The 24081-nt window shown below is 64.2% G+C and overlaps 1 protein-coding gene across 1 annotated transcript; it reads left to right on the forward strand.

Annotated features, from left to right (window-relative positions):
* Window positions 1-1749: 1749 nt before the first annotated feature.
* Window positions 1750-23630, forward strand: Slc67a1 (solute carrier family 67 member 1). Its single transcript, XM_027944446.3, has 11 exons — window positions 1750-1881; window positions 2614-2894; window positions 6180-6277; window positions 7006-7166; window positions 7386-7518; window positions 16296-16414; window positions 17134-17241; window positions 18217-18317; window positions 20873-20974; window positions 21257-21377; window positions 23399-23630. Exons 2-11 carry the CDS (start codon window positions 2751-2753, stop codon window positions 23584-23586), a joined length of 1275 nt encoding a protein of 424 aa, XP_027800247.1. The 5' UTR covers window positions 1750-1881; window positions 2614-2750; the 3' UTR covers window positions 23587-23630.
* Window positions 23631-24081: the final 451 nt, after the last annotated feature.

Here is a 24081-nt window from a genome sequence, read left to right on the forward strand (position 1 = left end):
TTGCTTCTCCCCACCCCTTCTTCCTGTTGGTCCCAAGTTCCTCCTCCATTCCCATTCCCCTCCCCACGCTTCCCCTTCTCACCTGGAAATGGACACCCTATGCTGCCACTCCAGGGGTCAGGGATCCCGCTCCCACAGCCAAAGGCTCGGGGCTGGATAAAAGCTGCAAGCCATGCAGCATTTACCAGCCTGTAATCCCAGGGGCCGGGGAGGCTGAGGCAGAAGGATCATCATAAGCCATTTTGTGAGACCCTGACCAACTAGGCTTAGTAAGACCCTTTCTCAAAAAAAGGTAAAACATAAAAAGAGCTGGAGGTGTAGGACGCTGGGAGAGCCACTGAACTGACCTTTTCAAGGCGCTCATTCCAGCAGGATGCTCTTTCAGGACACTAGCCCTGCCTCCTGCCCTGCAACCCAGGCGGGGGCCACACACTGGGCCCAAAAGTGAGAACAAGTGTCCCCTCTGCATGCCTTAACCTTAGCTCCAACGGGAAGCTGCAGAGGACAAGGAGCTCAGGTCAGGGTGGGTCGGATATGGGAGTGTCCAATGAGAACCAGCAGTTAGGGGACAGAGCCATATAACCAGAGGCCTGCCGGCAGGGCCATCTGAAACCCCCAGGAAGTGGGCCTAGTATGTGTGAGGCCCTGGGTTCCATCACCAATACTGAGATGGGGGGAACACACTCACACACACACACACACACCAATACCGAGATGGGGAAACACACACACACACACCCCAATAACCGAGATGGGGAAACACACTCACACACACACACACCAATAACCGAGATGGGGGGAACACACACACACACACACACACCAATACCGAGATGGGGGAAACACACACACACACACACCAATACCGAGATGGGGAAACACACACACACACACACACACCAATACCGAGATGGGGGGAACACACACACACACACACACACACCAATAACCGAGATGGGGAAACACTCTCACACACACCAATACTGAGATGGGGGGAACACACACACACACACACCAACACTGAGATGGGGGAAACACACACACACACACCCCAATACCGAGATGGGGGGAACACACACACACACACACTCACACACACACACACACCCCAATACCGAGATGGGGGGAACACACACACACACCAATACCGAGATGGGGGAACACACACACACACACACACACCAACACCGAGATGGGGGGAACACACACACACACACCCCAATAACCGAGATGGGGAAACACACACACACACCAATAACCGAGATGGGGGGAACACACACACACACACACACACCAATACCGAGATGGGGGGAACACACACACACACACACACCAATACCGAGATGGGGAAACACACACACACACACCCCAATACCGAGATGGGGGGAACACACACACACACTCACACACACACACACACACCAATACCGAGATGGGGGAACACACACACACACACACACCAACACCGAGATGGGGGGAACACACACACACACTCACACTCACACCAATACCGAGATGGGGGAACACACACACACACTCACACTCACACACACAGAGCTGCTAGACACCATCAGCAGCAATACCCCGCGCAGCAGCCCGACGCGCGACGGGCGGGGCGGGGCGGTGGGCAGGCCTCCGCTGGGCCAATGAGCGCGCAGAGGCCGCGGGCGCCCGGAGCGCAGGACGCGCTAGGCGGGTGGGCGGGGCGAGTGCTCCCTGGGGGCGGAGCGAGGAGGTGGGCCAGGCCTCGGGGGCGGGAAGAGCCCGTCCCGGGTCACCCCGAAAGGGCGGGCCAGGGCTCACCCCGGAAGGGTGGGTGTCGGGGTCACCCCGAGAGGACTCATCCCCCCAGGCCGCGCCTGAGCTCACCCGGCGGAGCAGGTACCCGAGCTCATTAGGGCGAGGACAGGTGCTGAGCCCCGAACCCGCACCAGGTCGAGGCTCTGCCCGCGATGCGCCCCCACGTGCGTGCGTGCGAGTGCGCGGCGGGCTCCCGCAGACCCGGGCACCCGGGATGGGCAGGGCAGCGGGCGCAGCCGCCCCGCCCTGGGCTGTCTGAAGAGGAAGGCCGCCCAGGGCCCGACTCTAGTCGCATAGGTTGGCAAAACTTTGGAAAAACCTCAGTGGGCCACAAAATCCGGTTCCCGCCGGTTGTGGGTCAGGAGAGGGGGGACAGCATCCTGCTGTGGGAGGTGAGGCAGAGCTGCCCTACTGGGGGCCTGGAAGGCAGAGCCGTGACTCCTTGCTTCTACCCAGAACCATTCCAGAAGTCCCCGGGGCTCTGGCTGGAGCCCCTGGCAAAGAAGGGCACTGTGGGCCTAGGGAGGCCTCTGGCACAGCCAGCCCCGTGCCCACAGGAAGCCCGGCCTGAGCAGCAGTCAGCAACCACCCTGGGCCTCGATTTCCCTTTAAACCCCTGGGGCCTGGCCCAGCTGCAGGGCAGGGGTCACCCTTGTCTTCCCTCCTGTGGAGGCCCGTGCTGGAGACCGGGAGTTTTCAGATGTGTGGAGGAGGGAAACCCGACTGGCTCTCCAAGGTCAGGTGGCTGGAGGGCCCAGGGTGGGAGTCTGTGGTCTGCAGTCTGCAGTGCTGTCCTCTTGTCCTCTCCCCTAGGCTGTTCTGCCCGCCTCCAGCCTGGTGACTCAGCACCCGCACCCGGAGCAACCGGACTTTTGCCCCTTGACCGCTCCCAAGGCTCTGCCAGCGTCCTGTTGGATCCCTCCCTGGCCTCCCTACAGCGCCAGCCCAGGATGCAGGGAGCCGCGGCCCCCAGGGGCCAAGGCCGATCCCCCAGCAAGAAGGACACTCTGGGTCTGCCCTGGGTAGTTCCACTCACCTACGTGCTGGCCGCCCTGGAGCTTACCTGCCTCTTCATGCAGTTCTCCATCCTGCCAGTGAGTAATGCCCCCAGCAGGCAGAGGTCCCTCACTGCCCCGCCTGCCATCCAGGTGGGCGGTAGCAGGGAGCCCAGGTGGTGCTTGATGCTGCCAGGCTCCTCCCACTGGGGACCCCTTGCCACATGAGCTGAATAAAGTGAGGGGCCCAGGAACTGCTCCTGGTGACCCCCATCAGCATGTGCTGTGCTGTCTGCCTGCTGCAGCAGCCCTGGACAGAGCCTCAGGGAGCCACCCCCACTGCCCTCCTGGCAGCACGCCCTGCACGTGACTGTCCCAGCCCTGTGCCTGCTGCCCCCCACCTGGGGCCTTTGCCCTGTCCATCCCCTGCCTGACGCCTACTCAGCCCATGTCCTGGTAGTGCAGGCCTCTGGGTAGGTCACCCCCTCAGAAAGGTCCCCACCGCGGCCTGCACCTTACTGTCACGTTCCCAGCAGGCTCTGTCCTGCTCCATGTTTCCTGTCCCACTTACTGGACATTTTTGCCGTTTGTTTTTCTCCCCGACCAGAATGTGAGGGTGGCGATTGCCAGGGCTGGTTTCCTCAACTCAGCCTGGCTCATGGCAGGTGGCTACGCCGTCACTATTGGCTGCCAGGTGCCAACCCCCTCCCACCTTCTCTTCATTCCCACTTTTCACTCTTGTTTATTCATTCAACAAACCCTATGGAGGCAGCCCACAGGGTCACATCTTCCATGGGCAACAGCGCCCAGGGAGTTTGGGAGAACCCAGAGACCCTCGGGGCTCTTCTCCGTCTCGGTGATGGTCAGTTTCTGTTTGAAAGAGGGGATTGGGTCCTCTAGATGCTGTGAACTGTAGTTCTTAAAGGCAGATAAAGCTGGGCATGGTAGTGCATGCCTGTGATCCCAGCTACTCGGGAAGATGAGGCAGGAGGATTGCAAGTTCAAGGCCAGCACCAGCAACTTAGCGAGGTCCTGTCCCAAAATAAAAAAAATAAACAGGGCTGCAGGGCGTAGCTCAGTGTGCTGTGGGTTCAGTCCCCTACGAAACACACACAGTAACAAGTTCCCATGGAGACTCTCGAGGCCTGGCTCCCTGAAGCAAGGTGCTGGTTGGCTCCGTGCTGGGCTCAGGTCAGGGCGGCCCACCCAGTGTGCTGTTGGCCCCAGGCTGGGCAGAACTGAGGTCCTAGGGCCCACAGTGGTCGTGACTGAGGCCAATTCCCCACTCATGGTGTCCCCAAAGAGGCTCAGGGACTCTTTGGAACAAAGTTACATATCACCAAAAAGCCAGGCTGAGTCAGGGCCGCCCCAGAGCCTCTACCCCCGGGAGGCCCACTGGGGCCCAGAGCGTTCCTGCACCTTGCCCTCCCTCCAGGCCTGGGGGTCTGGGTGGGAGTGAGCGTTGATTGGCCCGTGTCGCTATTCTGGGCATGGGGGGCACTCCGAGGACCCCTCCCACCAGGCCTCCTGAGCCCAGCTCACGCCCTGCGGATGACCTGGGTCCAGCCCCGAGCCCCACCCAGCAGCAGGGCAGCCTGGGCAGGTTCTAAACAGATGGTGGCTGCCCCTTACTAGCAAGGCTGCTTCAAGGAACAGGAGTGAGCCTGTGAGCCCCCAGAACAGCCCACACAGCAGGGCACCTGCCAGCCTCCTAGAGCTCTCCTCTCACGGGAGGACAGTTGTCCAGCCAAGTCTGTGTTGAGCACCCACGAGCAGCCCCTCTTCCTGAACTGGACAGCAGAGCCAAAAGACCACATTCCCATCCAGGAGCTGGGGGCACACTGTGTGCGTCCATCACAGCAAACGTCAAATTCAGTGGTGCAGTAGGGAACAAGTGGTAGCATGCTGGAGAGACAGAACCTGAGGACATGTGGCAGTTTGGGGGCCAGGAAGACTTCACTGAGAAGACAGCATTGATGCTTAGGCTCAAAGGAAGCAGGTGAGGCACAGCCAGTGCAAAGGCCCTGGGGCAGTGGTGAGATTCCTGCATCTGGAGAGGAGTGGACAGAAGGCAAGGCCAGGGAGGGCCATGTCCAGGAGATACTCTGAGGACTCAGGGATGGCTGTGGGGGAGTGTGGATCTGGATCTCCCACTGATGGACTGGATATAGGAGGTTTCTGAGAGAAGGGGAGTCAGGAATGGCACTGAGAGCTTGGGCCTGAGGCGTCGGCAATGGAGAGGGGAGAGGGGGCAGCTACAAGAGGAGCCGGCTTCGCACGGGTTGCACTGAGGTGGTTTCAGACAGCAGAGGAGGGGCCAAGGGAGCAGCACTCTGGGGGGAGCAGGAGGCAGGGGTGAGAGGAAGAGGAGCAGGTGGAAGGCGGCAGGGCCAGAGGCGGTGGGGGGACTGTCCATCAAGCTCACGGAGACATCAGGTAGAGGGCAGTTCAGCCCTCGCCATCAGGAGTGTGGGGCACTCAAGCAGCCTGTGATGCCCCACAGGGGCTTCAGGGGACGTCCAGGGTTTGAGGCAGGAGAGGCAGGGTATTGGTGAAGCTTGCCGTCCCGGCCTTCGGAGGCCGCAAGTCTGAGGTCAAGGGGTCAGCAAGGCCAGGTCCCTCTGAGGGGGCTGGGGCAGGTCCCCCTGGCCCTCCCAGGGCCTGGCTGCAGCTGCCCCCTCCAGGCTGTGCGTCCCTCTTCATGTATTTCATGTGGTCATCCCTGTGTGTCTGTGTCCACAAGACCCTGCTGACAGGGCAGCAGCCAGCGGAACTAGGGCCCACCCTGATGTCCTCATTTGAACTCGACTGCCTCCAAATAAGGTCACGTTCTGAAGTGCCAGGATTAGGGCCCCAACATGAATTCAGCCATCATTCTGGAGGACGGGGCGGAACCCAGGGAGGGAGGGGGTCTTAAAGTCAGAGAATTAGGGCAGGCGGGTCTGGGGTCCCAGGGACTCCTCGGGTGCTCTGGAGGGGCACTCCCATGCCCTGTTCCTCCCCCAAGGGCATCCTCCCCGAGGGGCTGAGGACTGAGAGCCTCACAGAGCACACTGTGCCTTACTGGGCAGCACACCACCTCCTGTGTCATTAAGATGCTTGGGACACTCTTGGCAGGACAATGTGACTCCACAGAGCCTTGGGTGAAGCAAACAGCAGGTGCCTGTCCATGCCCCACCTGAAGTGTGTCCTGCAGAGGGGAAGGAGGGCCAGCAGCGCCTTCACTGGGCCTGCATCCTGAGGGCCACTCAGATCCCACCTGGGGAGGGCGGGCAGGGTCACCTCCAGCTTCCTCCCACCCGACCCAGGCTCGTCCTTCATCCCCTGCCCATCCAAAGGCCCAGGACTCCAAGTCCTTCCCATGGGGCCCCAACTGTGTTTCAGTATTTGTCCCGGAGCCTGGGCCTGGATTCCGTCGCCTTTGGCTACCTGCAGACGACCTTCGGGGTGCTTCAGCTGCTGGGCGGGCCGGTGTTTGGCAGGTACAGAGAAGAGGGGGATGCCTGTGTCCCTTCACCCAGGCCCTCTCCTCAGAGGCCATGAACTGAGCCCTGCCAGGTCCCTTGAGCTCACACTGGGCCATGAAATGTGGCATCACCATTTTTCACAGAGAAGCAAACTCAGGTGCTGAGGTGCTATGGTCCCTTGTAGGTTCCCAGGGGCCCCACCTGTGACATCCACTTATGTCCAGAAGGAAGATTTAATTATTGAGGGTATCGTGTCTGTCCATGCCGTGTGCAGTGAGCTGGGAGTCCCACCATCAATCTTAGCAGGCAGGAGCTGCAGGGACACATGGCCCTGGGTACCCTGAGCCCCCGGGTCAGGGTGTTAGAGGAACACTAGGCTGGGACAGCAAACACACACACAGAGCTGTCTTGGTGACAGTGGCACAGAACAGTGGGCCCGAGCAGCACAGGTGGCCAGAGGGAGCAACTTTAGGCAGAAAGAAGGGACACCCACCCAGGCAAACAGCCGCATTCTGTACAGCCTGTAGGTTTCACCACTTTCCCAGGGGGTCACTGTCCCCCTGGGCCAGACATGCCCCCCACTCCTACCCCACCCTCTCACTGCAGCCAGACCTGCACAGTCCCACTGGGACGATGGGAAAACTGAGGCCCAGGAGGTCCCAGGCCTGCCCAGGAGGAGGCCTGCATCCCCGGGGCCAGCCTTCCCCGCCACCCAGCGCCCGCCTCTGACCCGCCCTGCGCAGGTTCGCAGACCAGCACGGGGCGCGCGCGGCGCTCTCGCTGTCCTTCCTGGCGGCCTCGGCTCTGTACCTGCTCCTGGCGGCCGCCTGCAGCCCAGCCCTGCCCGGCGTCTTCCTGCTCTTCGCCTCCCGCCTGCCTGGAGCCTTCATGCACACGCTGCCCGGTAGGGACCCGCGCCGAGGGTGACGTGGGGGCGTGGCTTGGGGGCACATCGGGGACGTGGGCGTGTGGCCTGGGGGGTAGATCCGGGAGGAGGGGACGGTGGGAGTGTGACCGGGGCCGGCCCGGGGTGGAGGGGTGGGGCGGACGGAGCGGAGGGGTCCTGGGAGCGTGGCCTGGGGGGGCGGGGCGCAGCACCCCGCTCAGCCGCGCTCTCCCGCAGCCGCCCAGATGGTGGTCACCGACCTGTCTGCGCCGGCCGAGCGGCCCGCGGCCCTGGGCCGGCTGGGGCTGTGCTTCGGCGTCGGCGTCATCCTCGGCTCCCTGCTCGGCGGGACCCTGAACTCCGCGTGCGGGTGAGTGACGGGCGGGAAGCGCTGGGTTGGTGCCCCTGGCTCCGCCCGCCACTTCGGAGGGCCGCGGATTGGGGCGCCCTGATGCGGCGTGGCCGTCAGGGGGCGCCGTCGCCCCGCGCGGAAGCCTCCCTCCGGTGCCGCCCAGTCCCTAAAGACACCGTCCAGGGAGGCCCTGGCCACCAAGAGACGGGAGGACAGGGGAGACACATCTGGCCCCTCTGTGGGCTGGGCACTTCTGCCTCCTCAGTCTTAGGAACTTTCAGCAGGGAAGAATCCCTTTCCAGTCGATCTCAGGAGGCTCTGAGGGTGGCCATCCCCAAGGAGGGGACTGTGGCAGGGGCCCCTTTGAGTGGGTGTGGGAAATGGGGCTCGGAGGCAGGAGGAGCCCCTGGGTCTGCTGCCAGCCTTTGCGTGCCTCAGTTTCCCCTCCTCTAGAACTGAATCCTGGCAGCGGCTCACAGGCTTGTGAGGAGCTTAAAGGAATTCATGTCAAGGCCTCTGTCCCCACCCCATCTGTGCACACAGGCCCTCCTAGGCCCTGTCCTGCACCATTCAGTCTGCTCAGTGCCAGTGCTCAGGGCTCAGCATCTGTGGCATGAGTTCCTGCCAGGTCTGCCTGGCCCCCTGCAGTGCTGTGGACAGGCCATCAACACCCACAGCCCTTGGTGGGCCTCTTGGGACGAGAGCTTGACCTTGTCTAGCACACCTGGACCTGGAGAGGCTCCCCCTGCAGCCCCATCCCTTCCTCCTTCCCCCCAACTCCTGCGGCCCTCAAGCCAGTTTCCATCCTGGCCAAGCCACCGGTTTGGGTCTGGGTGGTGCTGGGTTCGGGGCTCCACCCAGCAGGGGTGGAGGCTTCTACCTGCTCCCTGGCCAGAGGAGCCTCCAGGCCAGCAGGTGGCCCACCCCCCCTCCACAGGCCTGCAGGGGCCACCCTGGCTCTCCTGGGACGGAGCCTTCCTGGTGGCAGACCCCTAAGCTGTGGGGCAGGCACTAGGTCACCTCCAGTTTTTCCAACCTTGGGTGAGCGGCGCCACTCCCTGGACTTGGGATCCTTGGTTTCCCCAGGCCAGGCACTGCCCAGGGATCCCATGTGCTCCCAAACAAGCCCAGGCAGTGGTAGAGACAGCAAGGTAATCACCGAGCCCCAGGACTGGGGCAGCAGCCGGCTGGTCCCTTTCGCAGGAAAGGCTCTAGGTATGGCCCCGGGGCTTGTTCAGGCCCTGGGAGTCCTCCCCGTGTTCCGGCAGAGCCTGAGTCTGTTTACTCCCTGATGTTTATTGGACACCTAATAAGTGCCCCTGTGATTCCAGGTGCTGGGACGCAGTGGGGAGCAAGACAGGCCAAGTCCCTCATGTCCATGATGTTCTAGGTCAGGTAGCACCATGTGGTATAGAAAGGAAGAAACCAAGGCTGGGTGGGACTCAGCGGCTGAACCCTCGCCTAGCACACGTGGGCCTTGAGCTTCATCCCCAGCTCTGAAAAGAGGAATAAACCAGGACCAGGAATGAGAGAGATGGATGGTCACCAGGGACTCTCCAAGGGGGTGACCTGTGAGCAGAGACCTGAGCAGGTGCAGGCAAGCAGCAGGTGCAGAGGTGCTGGGTGCAGGCAGGTGAGGAGCCCTTGGTCCAGAGGCCCGAGGAGAGTGGCAGCTGGACCACACAGCTGAGTGGTGGTGAGCCCTCGGCAGGGACACAGAGGCGTGGGAGGTGGCTCCTGCACCATCTGTTGGCCACAGGGAGAGGGCAGCTTTGGCCTGCTTTGGTGATGGGTGGGAGGAGGGTGCAGACACAATGCCAAGGCTGTGCCCTAACTCGGGCTGGCCCCGGGCGGCCCGAGGCACTGTGGGGGTTGAGTCTTATTCTAGCTGGGTGCCTTGGGCCTCAGGCAGCTCTGGCCTAGGCAGCCAGATGAGGGACTGTGCAGCCGGGGAAGGGGAAGGGGCTGTCTTCCAACACGAGGGCGCTGGGTCCGCACCTCTGGCACTTGGCATGTAGGATAAGAAGACAGCAGAGGGCCAGGTGGTGCTTAGAGGGCACTCATGGCTGCCAGTGGCCGAGGAAGCCCTGGCCCAGTAGTGGCCAGAGTGCTTCTGTGCAGCAACAAGGGCCCCAAGTTCTGACGTCCAAAGGAGGCCAAGGCTGCCGAGGTGGGCTCTGCTCAGGGGGGAGGCACCCCTGGGAAGGACCCCGGGGAGCAGGACAGGGAGCAGGAAGGGCTGGCTGACCTGGGGCTGGGTAGCCTTCCTGGGGGTCTTCCTGGGGGTCTTCCTGGGGCCTGGGGTCAGGGTGCACATGCAGGGCAGCCCTGGTGGGGCAGCAGGAAGACACAGAAGGAAGGCAGGTATGGGCCAGGCATGAGGGGAGCCAGTGGGGGGCAGGAGCTGGTCACTGCTGCCTCTGAGGGCCAGTCTCTCAGGGCAACTAGGGTGAGGAGAGGCATGGAGGGGATGCAGAGGGGACCCAAGCAGGTATCAGGGCTGGGAGGAGGGCCCTGTGGGATGCCACCCACTCGGGGACACAGCCCAGACAGGTGGGGTCACCTCAGGGCCATCAGCAGGGGCCCCTTACCTCGCCAGATTTTCTCACCTGTGAAGTGGGCCCATCAGCCGGCACTGGCTGAGGAGTGCTTCAGGGGGTCCCCACGTGCAGGGCAATACCAGGGCTGAAGGTGTGTGGGAGCAAGTGCACCCACACAGGCTCCGCCGGCCGCCTCACCTGCCTGGCCCCCCATCCGTTCCCTGTTCTTTCACCTGTCCTTTCTGCATCCCAGCCCCTGAGCTAGAGGACACTGCTCACTTCCCACAGCTCCCCAAGATGGCTGCCACTCTTGCCCCCACTCCCAGAACATTCCGTCAGCTTCCTTGCTTGCTGAGGATCTGAGGCCCTTTATAACCTGACATTTATCTGTAACCAGGTCAACCTCCACACTTCCTTTGTTGGGGGGAAACAGGCCCAGGAGCGGGGGTCCAAGGCCCAGGGCTGGGGGGTGTGCAAAGTGCACTTGGGGACCTACGGTCTTCATGCCACACTGGAGACTCAGGGTGCTGCGGGGCCCTCGGGCCAGAGCTGCCCCTCCAGCCCCCTGCGCTGGCTGTCCAGAGTAGGGAGAGAGGGTGGCTTGACTCTCAGCTCTGCTCTTGTTCCTTCCAGAGGGGGCTGGCCAACCGTCCTCTGAGCCACGCTGTCCACCAGGGTCCACACAGCTGTGGGTGGCCTTGTCTCCTAGTGGTGTTACTTCGTCCCATTCCCACCTGGGGGCCGGGGAGGTGGGCTGCAGGGCTTGGATGCTGTCTCCCTCCTTCAGGCCACCCCATAACCCCGAAGCCTGCCCTGGGTCACTGGCAGCCACACCAAGCCTGTCCTCCCCTCCCCCTGATAGAACCAAGTGGGATGTGGAGACCCCTTGGCTGCCATCGCGCTGCCCATCTGGGTGCCTTCTGCCCCTGAAGGGTCCCAGGCATGCCCCTTCCCTGCCGCCCAGACACAGAGGGAGGAGGAAGTGGCCTTGGCATGGGGCCTGTGGGAGCAGGCACCGGTTTAACTGGTTTGGGCTCAGCCTTGAGCTCAGGGTCGGGAGGCCAGGCTGCCCGGAGGTGGGGGGGGGGGGGACTGAACCCAGAGCCAGCACACCAGCAGGTGGATGTGGCTCTGTGACTCATGGCCTTGAGTCCCTGCCTGGGGACGGCCCACAGGCCTCCAGGACCCAGCACAGGTTCATGGAGCCTGCTGTGTGCCTGCCTCCAGTCCAGGCAGGCCCTGGGCCACAGCGTGGAGCTGCCCGGTGTACAGGTGGCCACCCGCCAGGCGGCAGCACATGAGACATGGGGTCCTGGCAGCTGGGATGCAGCCCTGTGGGCAGAAGAAGCAAGGGGCCAGGGTGACTGGAGCCAAGCAGGGGAGGGACAAAGGCCAGAGGGAAGGGGAGGGCAGCGAGGATTCTGCCTTTGCCTGAATGTCCCAGGGGCCACCAGCGCTGAGCACAGGGCTGAGGGACCCAGTGATGTTGGCTGGAAGATCCCTGTTGATGTGGGGTGGACCTCAGGGCAGGTGGGTGCTGCTGGGGGTGTTGTTGAGGCTACGGGCTGAGAGGTGGGTGAGCCAAGAAGGGGTCAGTGCAGCCTGAGCAGAGGTCAGCCCCGGGCCCAGTTGAAGATAGAGCCAAAAGGATCTGCTGAGGGTGGGTGTGGGCTGTCTGGGAAGACCCCCGTCTGGCCTGAGCAACCGGAAGGAGATGGAGCAGGGAGACTGGGAGTCCAGTGTAGGACGTGTTGGGCTTGAGGCACTCTCAGAAGTTCCTGTTCAGTGCTGAGGGGCAGGGAAGAGGGCCTGGCCATGAAGCTCTTGATCTAGGAAGCAGCTACGTGGAATGGGCATTGGCAGACTACAGCCCCCAGGCCAAGTCCAGGCTGCCCCCTGTGGAAGGCGAGGCCCCAGTGGGTCACAACTGCACCTGCCTGTTCACATGTGGCCACCCTGTGCTCAGGCGGCAGGGTGCATGGGGCTAGGGCCAGCCAGACCAGCGGAGGACGGAGCTGATGTATTACAGTAAGCTTGGAGTGCGTGGCTAAGGTGGGGGACTTCCCTGATCCCCAGGTCAGGGCTGGAGGACACCCGCCCTTGCCTCCAGGAAGGACACTCGGTCAGTGAGGGCCACACAGTGAGTCACAGCCCAGGACTCCTGCCTCAGCCCCCAGAGGGCCCTGCCCACCTAGAAGCAGTCAGGTTTGAACACACACCACTGGGCTAGCAGGAATCCCAGTGCTGGACGCTCCGCGGACGCTCCACAGCTCTGAAGGTCAGGCTGCCCCGAGATGAGCACCAAGTGGCTGGTGTGATCCTAGCCCTGAGCTGTACCCATGGAGGCCTCCGGGTGACTCAGCACACATATTCTCACACCCGAGTGGCCCCTGGGACCTGGGTGTGGGCGAGGGAGTGGGGGCCCCTACCCTGCTGACCGGTGTCCCTGGAAGTTCATGGGTAGACGTCCAGGCCGCTGGGACAGCCGAGACAGGAGTGACTCCGGCACAGCAGGCGGCGGCAGACCCACAGCTCACCTGGGCAACGCTGCTGATGGCCAGGAGGGAACCAGGCCCGCGGGGAAGGACAGAAGGACCTGGTGTCCTGAGTGCTGAAAGCACAGGGACAGGGCAGGAGAGGCCAAAAGGGACCAGCTGCGGGGGCCACCTGAGAGGAAGAGGCACAGGGGAAGGAAGATGGCGGAAGGGCCCTGGGCAGGAAGCTCTGGTGGGTGGCTGGAGGCCTGAGGGGTGGAGGGAGCAGGCCTGGAGTGTTGGGCCAGAGAGGGCTCGGACCTCTTTCTGGGTCCCTGGAAGCCAGAGTGTGTGTCAGAAGTGACCCTGCAGGATGGCCTGGTTGCGACAGCACCATAGGGTGAGGGCCGGTGGGGAAGGGGCTTCGCCCTGGGCCCCAGGGCTCTCTGGATCCCCTGCCTCTGCTCCTTTCAAGACAGGTACCATAAGAATTTGGGTCCCAGCTGACTCCAGCCTGGGACATGAGGCAGGTGCACAGCAGGGACCCTGAGCGGCACCTGGAGTGGGGTGCACAGCAGGGCCTGAGCCACAGCGGGCAGCAGGGGTCCTGTTGGAGCCCAGGGCCAGTTGGCAGGGGCACCGGCTTGGTGAGCTGCTGTCTTCCCTCCCAGGCAGGCTCCCAGAGTCAGGCAGAGGGACGGAAGGGGCAGAGCCTGAATGGGGGAGGCGGGCCCAGGCCGCCCGCTCCTGATGAAGTTGGCAAACTCTGGCCCTGGAGATAAGGATGAAAGGCCCGTGGCTGCCGCTGTTTGCCTGAGGTGTGGCTGCGGGTGCCAGAGGCCTCTCGGGTGGCTGGCAGGCGGCATGGGGGATGGAATGGCTTCCAGGACAGCCCTCTTGTGCCCCTGATGGAATGAGGTCACCCAGCAAGGTAGCCAGGGAAGGACTGGGCAGCCAGATCACCGAGGCCTGCCCGTTGCTCTTCCAATACACCTGTCATCAGCCTCCTGTTCCTGTATTCACCCAGAAGAGGGGGGCTAGACAACCCAATGATCTAGGAAGCAGCTACGTGGAATGGGCATTGGCAGACTGTGGCCCCCAGGCCAAGTCCAGGCTGCCCCCTGTGGAAGGCGAGGCCCCAGTGGGTCACAGCTGCACCCCCTGTTCACATGTGGCCACCCTGTGCTCAGGTGGCAGGGTGCATGGGGCTAGGGCCAGCCAGACCAGCGGAGGACGGAGCTGATGTATTACAGCTAAGCTTGGAGTGTGTGGCTAAGGTGGGGGACTTCCCTGATCCCCAGGTCAGGGCTGGAGGACACCCGCCCTTGTAGAAGGCGAGGCCCCAATGGGTCACACAAGCTTGGCTCAGTTTATACATTAAAAAAAAAAATCATAGAATGACCACATGTGGTGGTGCAGGCCTGTAATCCCAGAGACTTGAGAGATTGAGGCAGGAAAACTTCAAGTTCAGGCTCAGCCTCGGCAACTTAGGGAAACCCTGTCTCAAAATGAGAAGTCACGAGGCTGGGGTGTGCTCAGTGGTAGAGCGGTTGCCTGGCATGCGCTAGGCCTGGGTACCATCCCAGCACCAGAACAAATAAAAAGAGTGGACCAAGCCAGTGGGGCCAAGCGCAGCCCAGCGCCCTCCTGGGCCGCCTGCCCCGGGCAGATCCGGGGGAGGGCCGTGTGCTGGGGTGCGTGGCCCGCAGGCCCCTGGGACAAGGCCACAGTGTCTGGCGAGGTGCAGAGCTGGAAGGTGCTTCCTGGTGGAGAAGCAGCACACAGAGGACCCCGGGCAGGCTGCCCGCCAAATGCCCTCTCACTTCCAGTCTCCTTTCAGGTGTTTTTTTTTAAAGATAGAGTGAGAGAGGGAGGGAGAATTTTTAATATTTATTTTTCAGTTTTCGGCGGACACAACATCTTTGTTTGTATGTGGTGCTGAGGATCGAACCCGGGCCGCACGCATGCCAGGCGAGCGCGCTACCGCTTGAGCCACATCCCAGCCCCTTTCAGGCGTTTTGCTCTGGGAAGTCGGAGGGAGCTCTGAGTCGGGAGAAGAATGGCCCTCCCCAGGCTCCCCGGACAGCGGCCCGCAGGGGCTCTGGGGGACTTGGGGGGCCTGAGTCCCCCCAGGGCCCGCCCAGGTCTCCCAGCACCAGGCCCTCTACCTCCAAGAAAGCCCTGGCCTTTGGCTTGCTGGCCATCACTCAAGGGACACCAAGACATGAGAAGTAGGGACTTGGCCCCCTGCCACCCACCCTCACTTGTCACCAGCTTCCCAAAATAACCATCTGAGGGGCCGCCTCTGCCCTGGACGCTTCCGGGGCATCTGGCAAAGAAAGTAGGTTTTGTCCCTGCCTGGCCAGTCCCCGACAGTGACGTCCGAGCCTCAGAGAACAGAGCCCAGAGGAGAGGCTCCTCTCCGGGCAGCCCTGGTGGGGGTCCCTCTCTACGCACACATCACTTCCTGCCGGTCTCCAGGGCCCGGAGAGGCCCTGCTCTGGGGTCCATTGCCCTCTGACCTCCCTGCCTGCTGGTCGATGAAAGGCCCATCTGTGTGGAACCCTGGCAGCCCGCACGCCCAGCTTCCTGGGCAGTGGGCCTGGGGCCCTGGATGGTGGGGGCGCAGGCGGCAGCCAGCCCTGCTGAGGACGGTGGGAGCTGACGCTCCCAGCCGGGGAACAGGACTGGCAGAGGCCTGGCTCTGCTCTGTGGCCTCGCTGGCAGCCCCGTCCTTTCCTGCCCCTGGGTTTCGGCCAGAGCTCGGACGCAGGTGTGCCTGTGTGTGCACGTGCGTGTGTACAGACACCTGTGACCCTGGGGAAGGACAGGGGGTCTGACCTGGGAGGAACCCAGGCAGCTCGCGTGTCCCTGTCTGGGGACTCGGGCTCTCCCAGGACCCTGACCTCCCCTTGTGTCTGCACCCTGAGGCCTTGACCAGGGCAGATGTGGGGGCACTGATGAGGGCTAAGGCGGGACTTTGCCCATGTGAATGGCTCTCACACTTGCTTGGGTCTGCACCGGGTTCAACCTAGGCCCCACAGGCCCGCAGGGGCCAGGTTCTGACCATCTGGTGAAGCGAGTTCTGAGACCAGGGCCCTACAGACTGGGTTCAGCTGGGGAGAAGGGCCTGGGCCTCACTGGGATGGACAGGGGTTTGCTACACCGCACGGGAAAGGTGTCCCAGTCTGGAGGCCGCAGCCTGGCTCAATGAGGAGTCCTGCTTCAGAGGAGTGGGTGCGCCTGGGCCTTGCAGGACGTGGTGGGGTCGGAGGGCAGTGGGCAAGTCAGGGCCTCTGGGGCGCCCGGCCGAAGCCCTCCCAGACCCAGCATGCCCCAGCCTCTAGGCAGTGGGGAGGGGAGGCGTTTCCTGAGGACCTCTAGGTGTCCACTGTCCTCCATGCCGAGGGCAGTGCAGCCGTCCTGTGACACAGTGCCAGGCCCCAGGTCGCTGAAGGGTTCTCCAGGGACACACACACCCCAGGCCTGACCTCTGGGGCCTGTCCTGCTCCCTGCTCTGGGCTCGCCTTCTGGCTCTGCCACCCACCCACCCACGGAGGCTGCCAGGCCTGTGTGCCGTGGCAAAGGTCAGGGGTGGCTGGCACTCACCCGCTCTGTCTGTCACCTCGTAAAGGTGCCCTGGGGTCCTGGTGCCTTCCTCTGGGGCTACAGGGAAGGGTGCTGGCAGGGCGTGGCCTCCTGCAGCTCAGGCCTCAGCGTAGCTGCAGGACAGGGCCCGGGCCCTGGGACCCACACACCCTGCAACACCCATTGCCCCCAGGGTCCACTGTCCAGCGATCGTGGCACTTGTGGCCAACCTCCTGGGAGCCATCATCAGTGTCACCTGCATCCCGGCCAGCACCAAAGGGGCCACTGTTGATGTCCAGGCTGCTCCCCCGGGTAAGCCCCACCAAGTCCACCTGCCCAGGAGGCCTTAGAGGGGACACAGAGAGACCTGGGTAAAACCGGGAGTGACATGGAGCGGGGCTGGCAGGCTGCAAGGTCCCTGGGGTCCGAGTGTCCCGGGCAGTGTAAGGGCGCTGGTCCGGGGCTCCATGCACATCTGAGGGCAGCAGGAGGGGCAGAGTGCAGGCCAGGTGAGCTCCTCAGAGGGGACCCCTCCAGGGTGGCCCCCATTAGGCCCTACTTATGCCTGGCATGTGGCAAGACCCCATGCCTCTGCCCAGTGACTAAGAGGTCAGATGGAGAGACCACCTGGGATAGGGGGCCATGACAGAGGGCCAGAGAGGGGCCAGGGCAGGGCCTGGGGTGGGGGCCAGAGGCAGGGAGCAGCCAAGAGCAGCTGGGAGGCCCGGACACTGCTCGGAAACGTCCAGGGGGTCGGGCATGCCCTACTGGCCGTCACCAGCCCTGGGTCACCTGGGCTGGGAACTGAGGGTCGCCCCTGCTCCTGTCCAGGCCCAGGCCCAGTTACCTGAGCACCTCCCAGAATCCATGGCCCTGTGGGGGTGCTGACTGCACGGTGCCCACCAGCACTGTGCGGGGGACCGAGCCTGCAGTCAACTCCCATTCCTGCCTGGGCCTGGGGAGGGAGCCCTGAAGCCCTGCCCTGCAGCCAGGCCAAGGGCCTCCAGCCTCTGACCAGTGTGCCTGGACAGGTGGACCCAAGGCCAGTGTGTTCGACCTGAAGGCCATCAGCCGCCTGCTCCTGCTGCCCGGCGTCTTGCCAGTGTTCCTCATCAAGGTGGTCTCTGGCTTCCCCTCAGGTCAGTCCAGACCTCCCCTCCCCAGGGCTGCCCAGGGCCTGGTGGGGCCAAGTCCCGGCCCTGGGGAAGGAAGCCCACGGTCGAGGGGCGGCCCCTCCCCCATGCTCCAGGTAGTCCTGGTCAGTCTCACCTGTCCCTGGAGGCCACAAGGCTCACGCAGGTGTCCCGCTCAGGAGAAGACGGCAAAACAGGTGTCTCCCTCACTTCCCTGCCCCCTGCAGACCCCAGCCCTGGAGGAACCAAGGAGGGGTCACCCGGGGCGGCGCAAGGCCCACAGGCCCCACCTCGCCCTCTCCGGCCGTACTGCACCAGGGTTTTCTGTACGTCTGGAGTGAGCAGGTGTTCCAGGGACTCCGTGTCCCAGTCACCTGGGAAATGACATGCAGCCCACGACCACTGCAGGGCCCGTAGGGCAGCACTGGTCACAGTTTACCCAGCCATGGTTGTGTCCAGTGGGGATCCTGTCACTCAGACACTCTGCCCAGTTCTAACGTGGGGTTTCTGAGTGACACCAGCTGCAGGGACAGTCACGGCTGAAGGTGGTGGGCCTCTCCTAAGCAGGAGCCCAGGGCTCGTGTCCCTGCCCCTGCCCAGGCCTGGCTGGGCCCTGCTGACCGCCCAGGGCCTGCCCCACCCACCCAGGGGCCATGCCTGGAGCCCAAGCCGCAGCTTCCGTGAAGGCCTTTGAGGGCTAGGGCTGGAGTCACGGTGAGGCTCGGGGCCAGATGCTCCACGTGGCCGCCCTGGCTCTGCCCGTCTAGAACCTCCCCACTCAGACTGCAGCTGGGCAGTGGGATCCCAGAAAGGGCCTTGGGTCCAGCTGGTGTCACGGGTCCCCACCTGGCCAGGCAGGCGCCCTCCCCGGGAGTCAGGGGGGAAGTGGACGCGGTGGCAAGGCTGTGGGCCTCACCTGGTGGGGCTTACCTGGGGGAGCAGCCTGGACATCAGCAGGGCCCTGTCCACCCGCTCCGCCAGGTCTCTTCATGATCATGTTCTCCATCATCTCCATGGACTTCTTCCAGCTGGGGCCTTCCCAGGCTGGCTACCTCATGTCCTTCTTTGGGGTCCTGCAGATGGTAAGTGGGGGCCCGTGCACAGTGTTGGGTGCCTCAGGAGGGGCCGCCTCCTGCTCTGAGCGCGTCTGCTCCTCCCCTCCCTCAAAGCTCTGCCCCCGCCGCTGCCCCCTCCCCCTGCTCCGAGGCTGGGCTGCACTCAGGCCCCGCAGGGCCAGCCCTGTGTGCCCACGGCCTGCCCACCCAGCCACCACCTGGGTCCTGACAAGAGGGGAAGCAGGGACATGTGCTCCTGTCTTGCAGCGTGTCGGGGTCCATGGGCCACTGAGTGGGCAGCAGACAGGGCGGGGAGGGACTGCAGCTCCCGGAGGTGGTCGTGGTGGGAGGTGGTGGGCTCTGGCTGGGCTGCGTGCTGCCCTGTGGCCCCCAGCTGCTCCTGATGGGTAAGTGAGGCTGACCGTGGTGCCCACCCCGCCGGGTCTGAGCATGGACTGAGGCGGAAAGCCCCCATGGCCACAAGAGCCCGGGACTCACCCGGCTGCTGGGCTGTCCTTGCAGGGTGCCACGCCGCTGCAGCACGAGGGTCATGAGGTGCCCCTAGCGCAGCTTGAGGCGGGGAACAGGCGTCTGTCAGCCCATGGCCATCCCTACCCAAGCCCAGCTCCCCCAACCCCGAACCTCCTGGGTATCTAACCAGACCCTGGGGAGTGGACACAGGTGGTGACAGGCCCCACACCCTCCCGGCCAGGGCCAGGGATGGCCTCCTGACAGCAGGCCCAGGGAGGGGCTATTCTGGGACTGGAGTGGGAGGGGGCGCTCGGCCTCTCCGGAAGCCACCTGCTCCGCCTCCAGGCCCAGGCTGGCCTGGCCCTGGTACTAAATTAGCCTCTCTCGGGAGGGGCTGGCCCTGCTGTGGGCGAGGAAGGCCCCTGCTCTGGGGCAGCCAGGAGGGCCGCTCTGGTGGAAGCCCAGCCTCAGGAGGCCGCCCCAGGAGCCTTGCCCCGAGGGACCTTCCCTCCTGCCTGGGGCAGCCTCCCTGGGGACAGACACTGGCAGCTGTGGCCAGCGCTGGGGCAGGGGCTGAGCGGGGCTGCAGTGAGTACACAGGGAGGACGGTGGCCTGGGTGGGGGCAGGGGTGGGGCAGGAGCCAGGCCTGAGGCAGGCGTGCAGGCCCCCGGCCCTGGCTGGGTGCTGAGGCCTGGGCCTGGTGTCTGCCGGGAGCCCCGAGGCCACCTTCTTGAGGCGTTCCCTGACCCCATCAGGGTAGGTGGGCATCCAGAGCCCCTGAGCTCCAACAGCTGGTCCTCTGCCTGTGGCTCCCTGCAGATCACGTCCACCCTAAGCTGCGGCCCAGAGGAGGCCCAGCGTCCCAGTGGGTGCTGCTTCCAGTGTGGGGGGGCTGGGCTGGGCACTGGAGGAGTGGCACCCACACACCCTGAGACGAGGCGTGGGTCGTGACCCTGACTAGCTTGCAGACCTCCATCCCTTAAAGACCCTTGGAGAGAGACCTCCCTGTGGCCCGGCCACCTCCCCCTGACCCACAGCTGCCCCCAGGCACTAGTCATTCGGAGAGGGCCGGGAGAGGATGCACAGAGCAACTGGGGTACCAGGTGGGACTGTCAGTGATGGGGAGCGAGGCGCCCCCACCCCACTGGGTGATACCCCAGGTCGTGGGTACAGAGAGGAGAGGGCATCAGAAGTGGCGCTGCTCTAGGGAGGCGGTGGGGGGGGGCTGTGTGGGAGCACCCCAAAAAGTGAGGGGCCTCAGGACATGTGGGTGTCTGTAGAGCAAGGCCTAGGGAGCCAGCCAGAGAGGACGCTCACGGCGGAGCGTGGTGTGCCAGTCCGCGTGCAGGAGGGACTCCTGTGCTTCGGCCACTGTGTGGAGGAGGGTGAGCACCCCAGCAGAGATGCGTTGGGGTCAGGCGACCATCTGGGGTCATGTGGACAGGCGGATGGGTCAGCTAGCAGCTGGGAGGGTGAGGAAAAGGGAGTCCAGCTCTGGTGACACTCTGAAGGTCCTTCGGAGGCCCTGGAGATGGGCCCTTGGGCTTGCTGAGGGTTTGGGTGGGTCTGGGTGCTGCCGGGAGAGGCCTCTACCTGGTGGGCCGCGCCTGGTGCTGAGGTCTGACTGACGCGCGCCCAGTAGGTCTTCCTGTGAAAACTAAGGGAACCTAAGGCTGAAAGTAGATTGAGGGACGTCGGCAGCTCCGCCGGAAGCAGTGAGCCCTGCCAGGCAGAGGCGGGCTCCCCAGGCTGGGCCGGCCCCACCGCCCAGGCCCTCCTGGCCCCTGCTGCCCCTGCAGCCCCATGCCTGCCGCCACCCTCCCCTCCCGGCCTCGCCCGGCACTTCCTGCAGGTGAGGGAGCGAGGTGGCCAGATAGGCAGCCGTGCCCTGGCTGGGAGTGGCCTGCAGGCTGCCCTGGTGTCCCCGGTGTCCCTCCCTGGGGCAAGCTTTCCTTCCATCCCAGCAGGAGCCCATCTCCCCTTCAGATGGTGAGGGGCCATTTCTGAGAATGGTGCCCAGCCAGCCTGGGGGGCCCTGACGCGAGACTTAGGCCACAGTCCAGATCCTCTGGCCCTCTCCCATGTCCGCCTCTACCCCCACCCTGCCTAGGTGGTCCAGGGCCTGGTCATCGGGCGGCTAAGCAGTCACTTCTCCGAGGAAGCCCTGCTCCGGGCCAGCGTGCTGGTCTTCATGGTGGTGGGACTGGCCATGGTAAGAGTGCCCACTTTGGATCTCCCCACAAAATAGGGGGTCCCAGGCCAATTCTCTGCCCCTCTGCACCTGGGCAAGGCCCCTCCTGGTGCCCTGTCTGTGCCCGAGCCCCCGGGTCTACCTCCAGCCACGTCACGCCGGCCCTCTGGCCCCCTCTTCCCCAGCCCAGCTCTAGGGGGCAGCAGTCAGGGCGGAGAGAGAGGAGCAGGTGCGTCCTCAGCGAGGGCCCACCTGCCCTGTGCAGCCCCTGCTCAGTGTGACCCTGACCATTGCCCCTGCTAGGCGCTGATGTCCACTGTCCTCCACTTCTGCTTCCTGGTGCCTGGCCTGGTCTTCAGCCTCTGCACCCTCAACGTGGTCACCGACAGCATGCTGACCAAGGCTGTCTCGGCCTCAGACACAGGTGATGCTGCATGGGGCGGGTGCGGGGGGCCAGCTGGGGAAGGGCGGGCAGGCCCTCCTCCCTGGGAGGCTGCTGAGCTGCCTAGTGGGTGGGCAGCGGACCAGGCAGCCTGGGACCTGAGGGGGTGGCAGCAAGAGGGATCAGGTGAGAATCTTGCCCACACCCAGCCCTGCACCGGGCCCTGCTGACCAGCCCGGGCCCAGCTGGGCGCGTGGGGGACGGCCTGGCTCAGCCCGGCTCAGACACGGCAGGATCACACTGAAGGAGGCGGGTGGCTGCACTCCAGGCAGGGCGTGTGCGGAGGTGTGGACCCAAAGGCCCTGCCAGCCCGTCAGGAGGCCCGCCTGGGGACGGAAATGGGGGGGCAGGGGAGCAGAGCACAGGAGGGCCTGGCCGCCCTCCCTGGACAGGCTTCCTGAGTGGGCACAGCTAGTGAACCCAGGACTCTCCCCGGCCCGTCTGGACCCAGCTGTCCTTCTGGAGGCCAGGAGTCCTGTGCCAGGCTTGGCCCTGCCCTGAGCTGGCACAGAGCAGGCACACGCTGGCTGGTTCAGGGTGCTCCTGTGAGCTGGCTGTGCTAGGCTTGGGCTCCTTCCAGGCATTCCCGGTCGCAGGGCCAGAAAGCTTGAGGGCTGGACTGGCCTTCAGCTGACCAACTGCCCAAGAAGGGAAGACAGGGGCAGCCCTCTTCTCCTGGCCTCCTGGGCCTCCAAGCCCTTCCAGGCCTGTGAAGCCATGGTGCTAGGAGAGCCGGTCTCCAAACAGCGGGACCAGGAGGGCTTCCTGGAGGAGGCGGCCATTGGAGAGGCACAAAGGAGAAGGTGACTAAGGCCTGCAGAGAGGAGGGCAGGGCCTGGAAGGGAGGAGCAGGCCAGGCCACCAGGGCCACGTCATGCCAGCAACACCACCCTTTGGCTTGGAAGGAGTAGGACCAGGCCCAGCAGCAGCCTGGGAACTCAGCCGCAGGGAGGCGGTAATTGCCCTGGTGTCTGGGCGTCGTGGGCAGTGGGAGAGGGCACTCTGACATTTCCCCATGCCAGGCCCAGGGCGAGGGAGGGGCCTCCACAGGCCCTTATCCCCGCTGAACTCCAAGGGGCCTGGGTTCAGAAGCCCAGGGCCAGAGCCCCTCTGGGCAGTGGGGAGCGGACGTACCACCCCTGGGACTGGGACCCGGGACCCTGCAGGCCTGGGAGGGGAGTTTCGGGGGCCGAATGCTGTCGGAGGGTGGACAGCAGCCATCCTAGGCATGTCCACACTGGGACAGCGCCCAGAGGGCGTGGAGACCTGGCAACAGGTGAAAGAGCTGGCTGCTCAGGTGGGGGCTCGGGCAGCGGGGAGCCAGAAGGGTGCTCATTGTCCCTGGGTCCTGCTGTACTCCCTGAAGTCCCTCCCCTGCCCCAAGGGGAGTCCACAGGGTGTCTAGGAGATTCCTGGGGGCGGACAGTGGGAGAAGAGGCAGGTCAGGAGGGGCTGTGGGATGGCACTGGGGTGTTGTGCCCACCCAGAACCCTGGCCCGAGCCCCATGGTGTCTTAGAAGACCCTGCCCAGCCAGCCCACTCAGCCCACTCCAGCCACCAGTGGGCCTGGCCCGGCAGCCCAGGCCCTGGGAAGGAGCGGTGAGAGAGCTCCCGGATGTTCTGGGCGGGGGTGGCCAGGTGCAGATGCCATCCCCCTGGGCAGGCCTGGGGGGTGGAGCCTGCACCTGACCTGGGGCCCATCCTCAGCTCCTCCCGCACCAGGGAACTTTCTCGAGTAGAGAAGACTCAGCCCCATATCTGGGGAGGCGCCTGTGAGGCCCCTGGGGTCCACAGGCCCGTGGGTGGAGGTGAGGAGCAGGTGGAGGCCCCGGGTGGGGGCGCAGGGCGGGTGATATGGGGTAGCCCAGGCCTCCTGTGCTGCGTGGAGACTGGCTGGGCCTGGAGCTAGGAGTGTCTGGGGACAGGAGTGGGCTGTGCCCAGGCAGTGATGTGCCTGTCCAGGGACCTGCTCAGGGCGTGACGGCTGTCTCCTCTTTCCCCAGGGACCATGCTGGGCCTCTGTGCCTCTGTGCAGCCACTGACCCGCACCCTGGGGCCCACTCTGGGTGGCCTCCTGTACCGCAGCTTTGGAGTCCCCATCTTTGGCCATGTGCAGTTTGCTGTCAACTTCTTCCTCCTCCTGGTCCTCTGGAGGAAGCCCATGACACACAAAAGGGACAAAGCCTGGTGACCAGCCCCGGCAATAAACTTTCCTGGGACCTCCTTATGGCCTGATTCCTGTGGGCTCCCGCCTGCGTCTGTCAGCGGAAGTGGGGGGCGAGCAAGGGAGCTTCAGAGGCCGAAATGCTGCCCAGGGGAGGGGCCTGCAGCTGACCCCCGAGTTCCAGGCACAGGATAACCCCAGTTCCTCCCAGGGCATTCGTCCAGCCATGGAGTCCACCAGCACAGCCGGTGGGGAATGCCCTGCTGCCGCTCAGCCGGCTCTCATTTCCCAGAGGCAGGGAGCTCTCTGCCCACCCGGCCTGCAGTGTAGCACCAGGAGCTCAAGTGAGTGGGCTTAGAGGGAAGAATGCCAGGCACAGAGGTGCACATCTGTCCCGGTGGCTTGGGAGGCTGAAGCAGGAGGATCACAAGGTCGAGGCCAGCCTCAGCAACTTAGTGAGGCCCTAAGCAACTTACTGAGACGCTCTCTCAAAAATAAAAATGGTTGGAGATGCAGCTCAGG

The sequence above is a fragment of the Marmota flaviventris genome, chromosome 9, assembly GCF_047511675.1.
Source record: "Marmota flaviventris isolate mMarFla1 chromosome 9, mMarFla1.hap1, whole genome shotgun sequence".
Classification (NCBI taxonomy): Eukaryota; Metazoa; Chordata; class Mammalia; order Rodentia; family Sciuridae; genus Marmota; species Marmota flaviventris.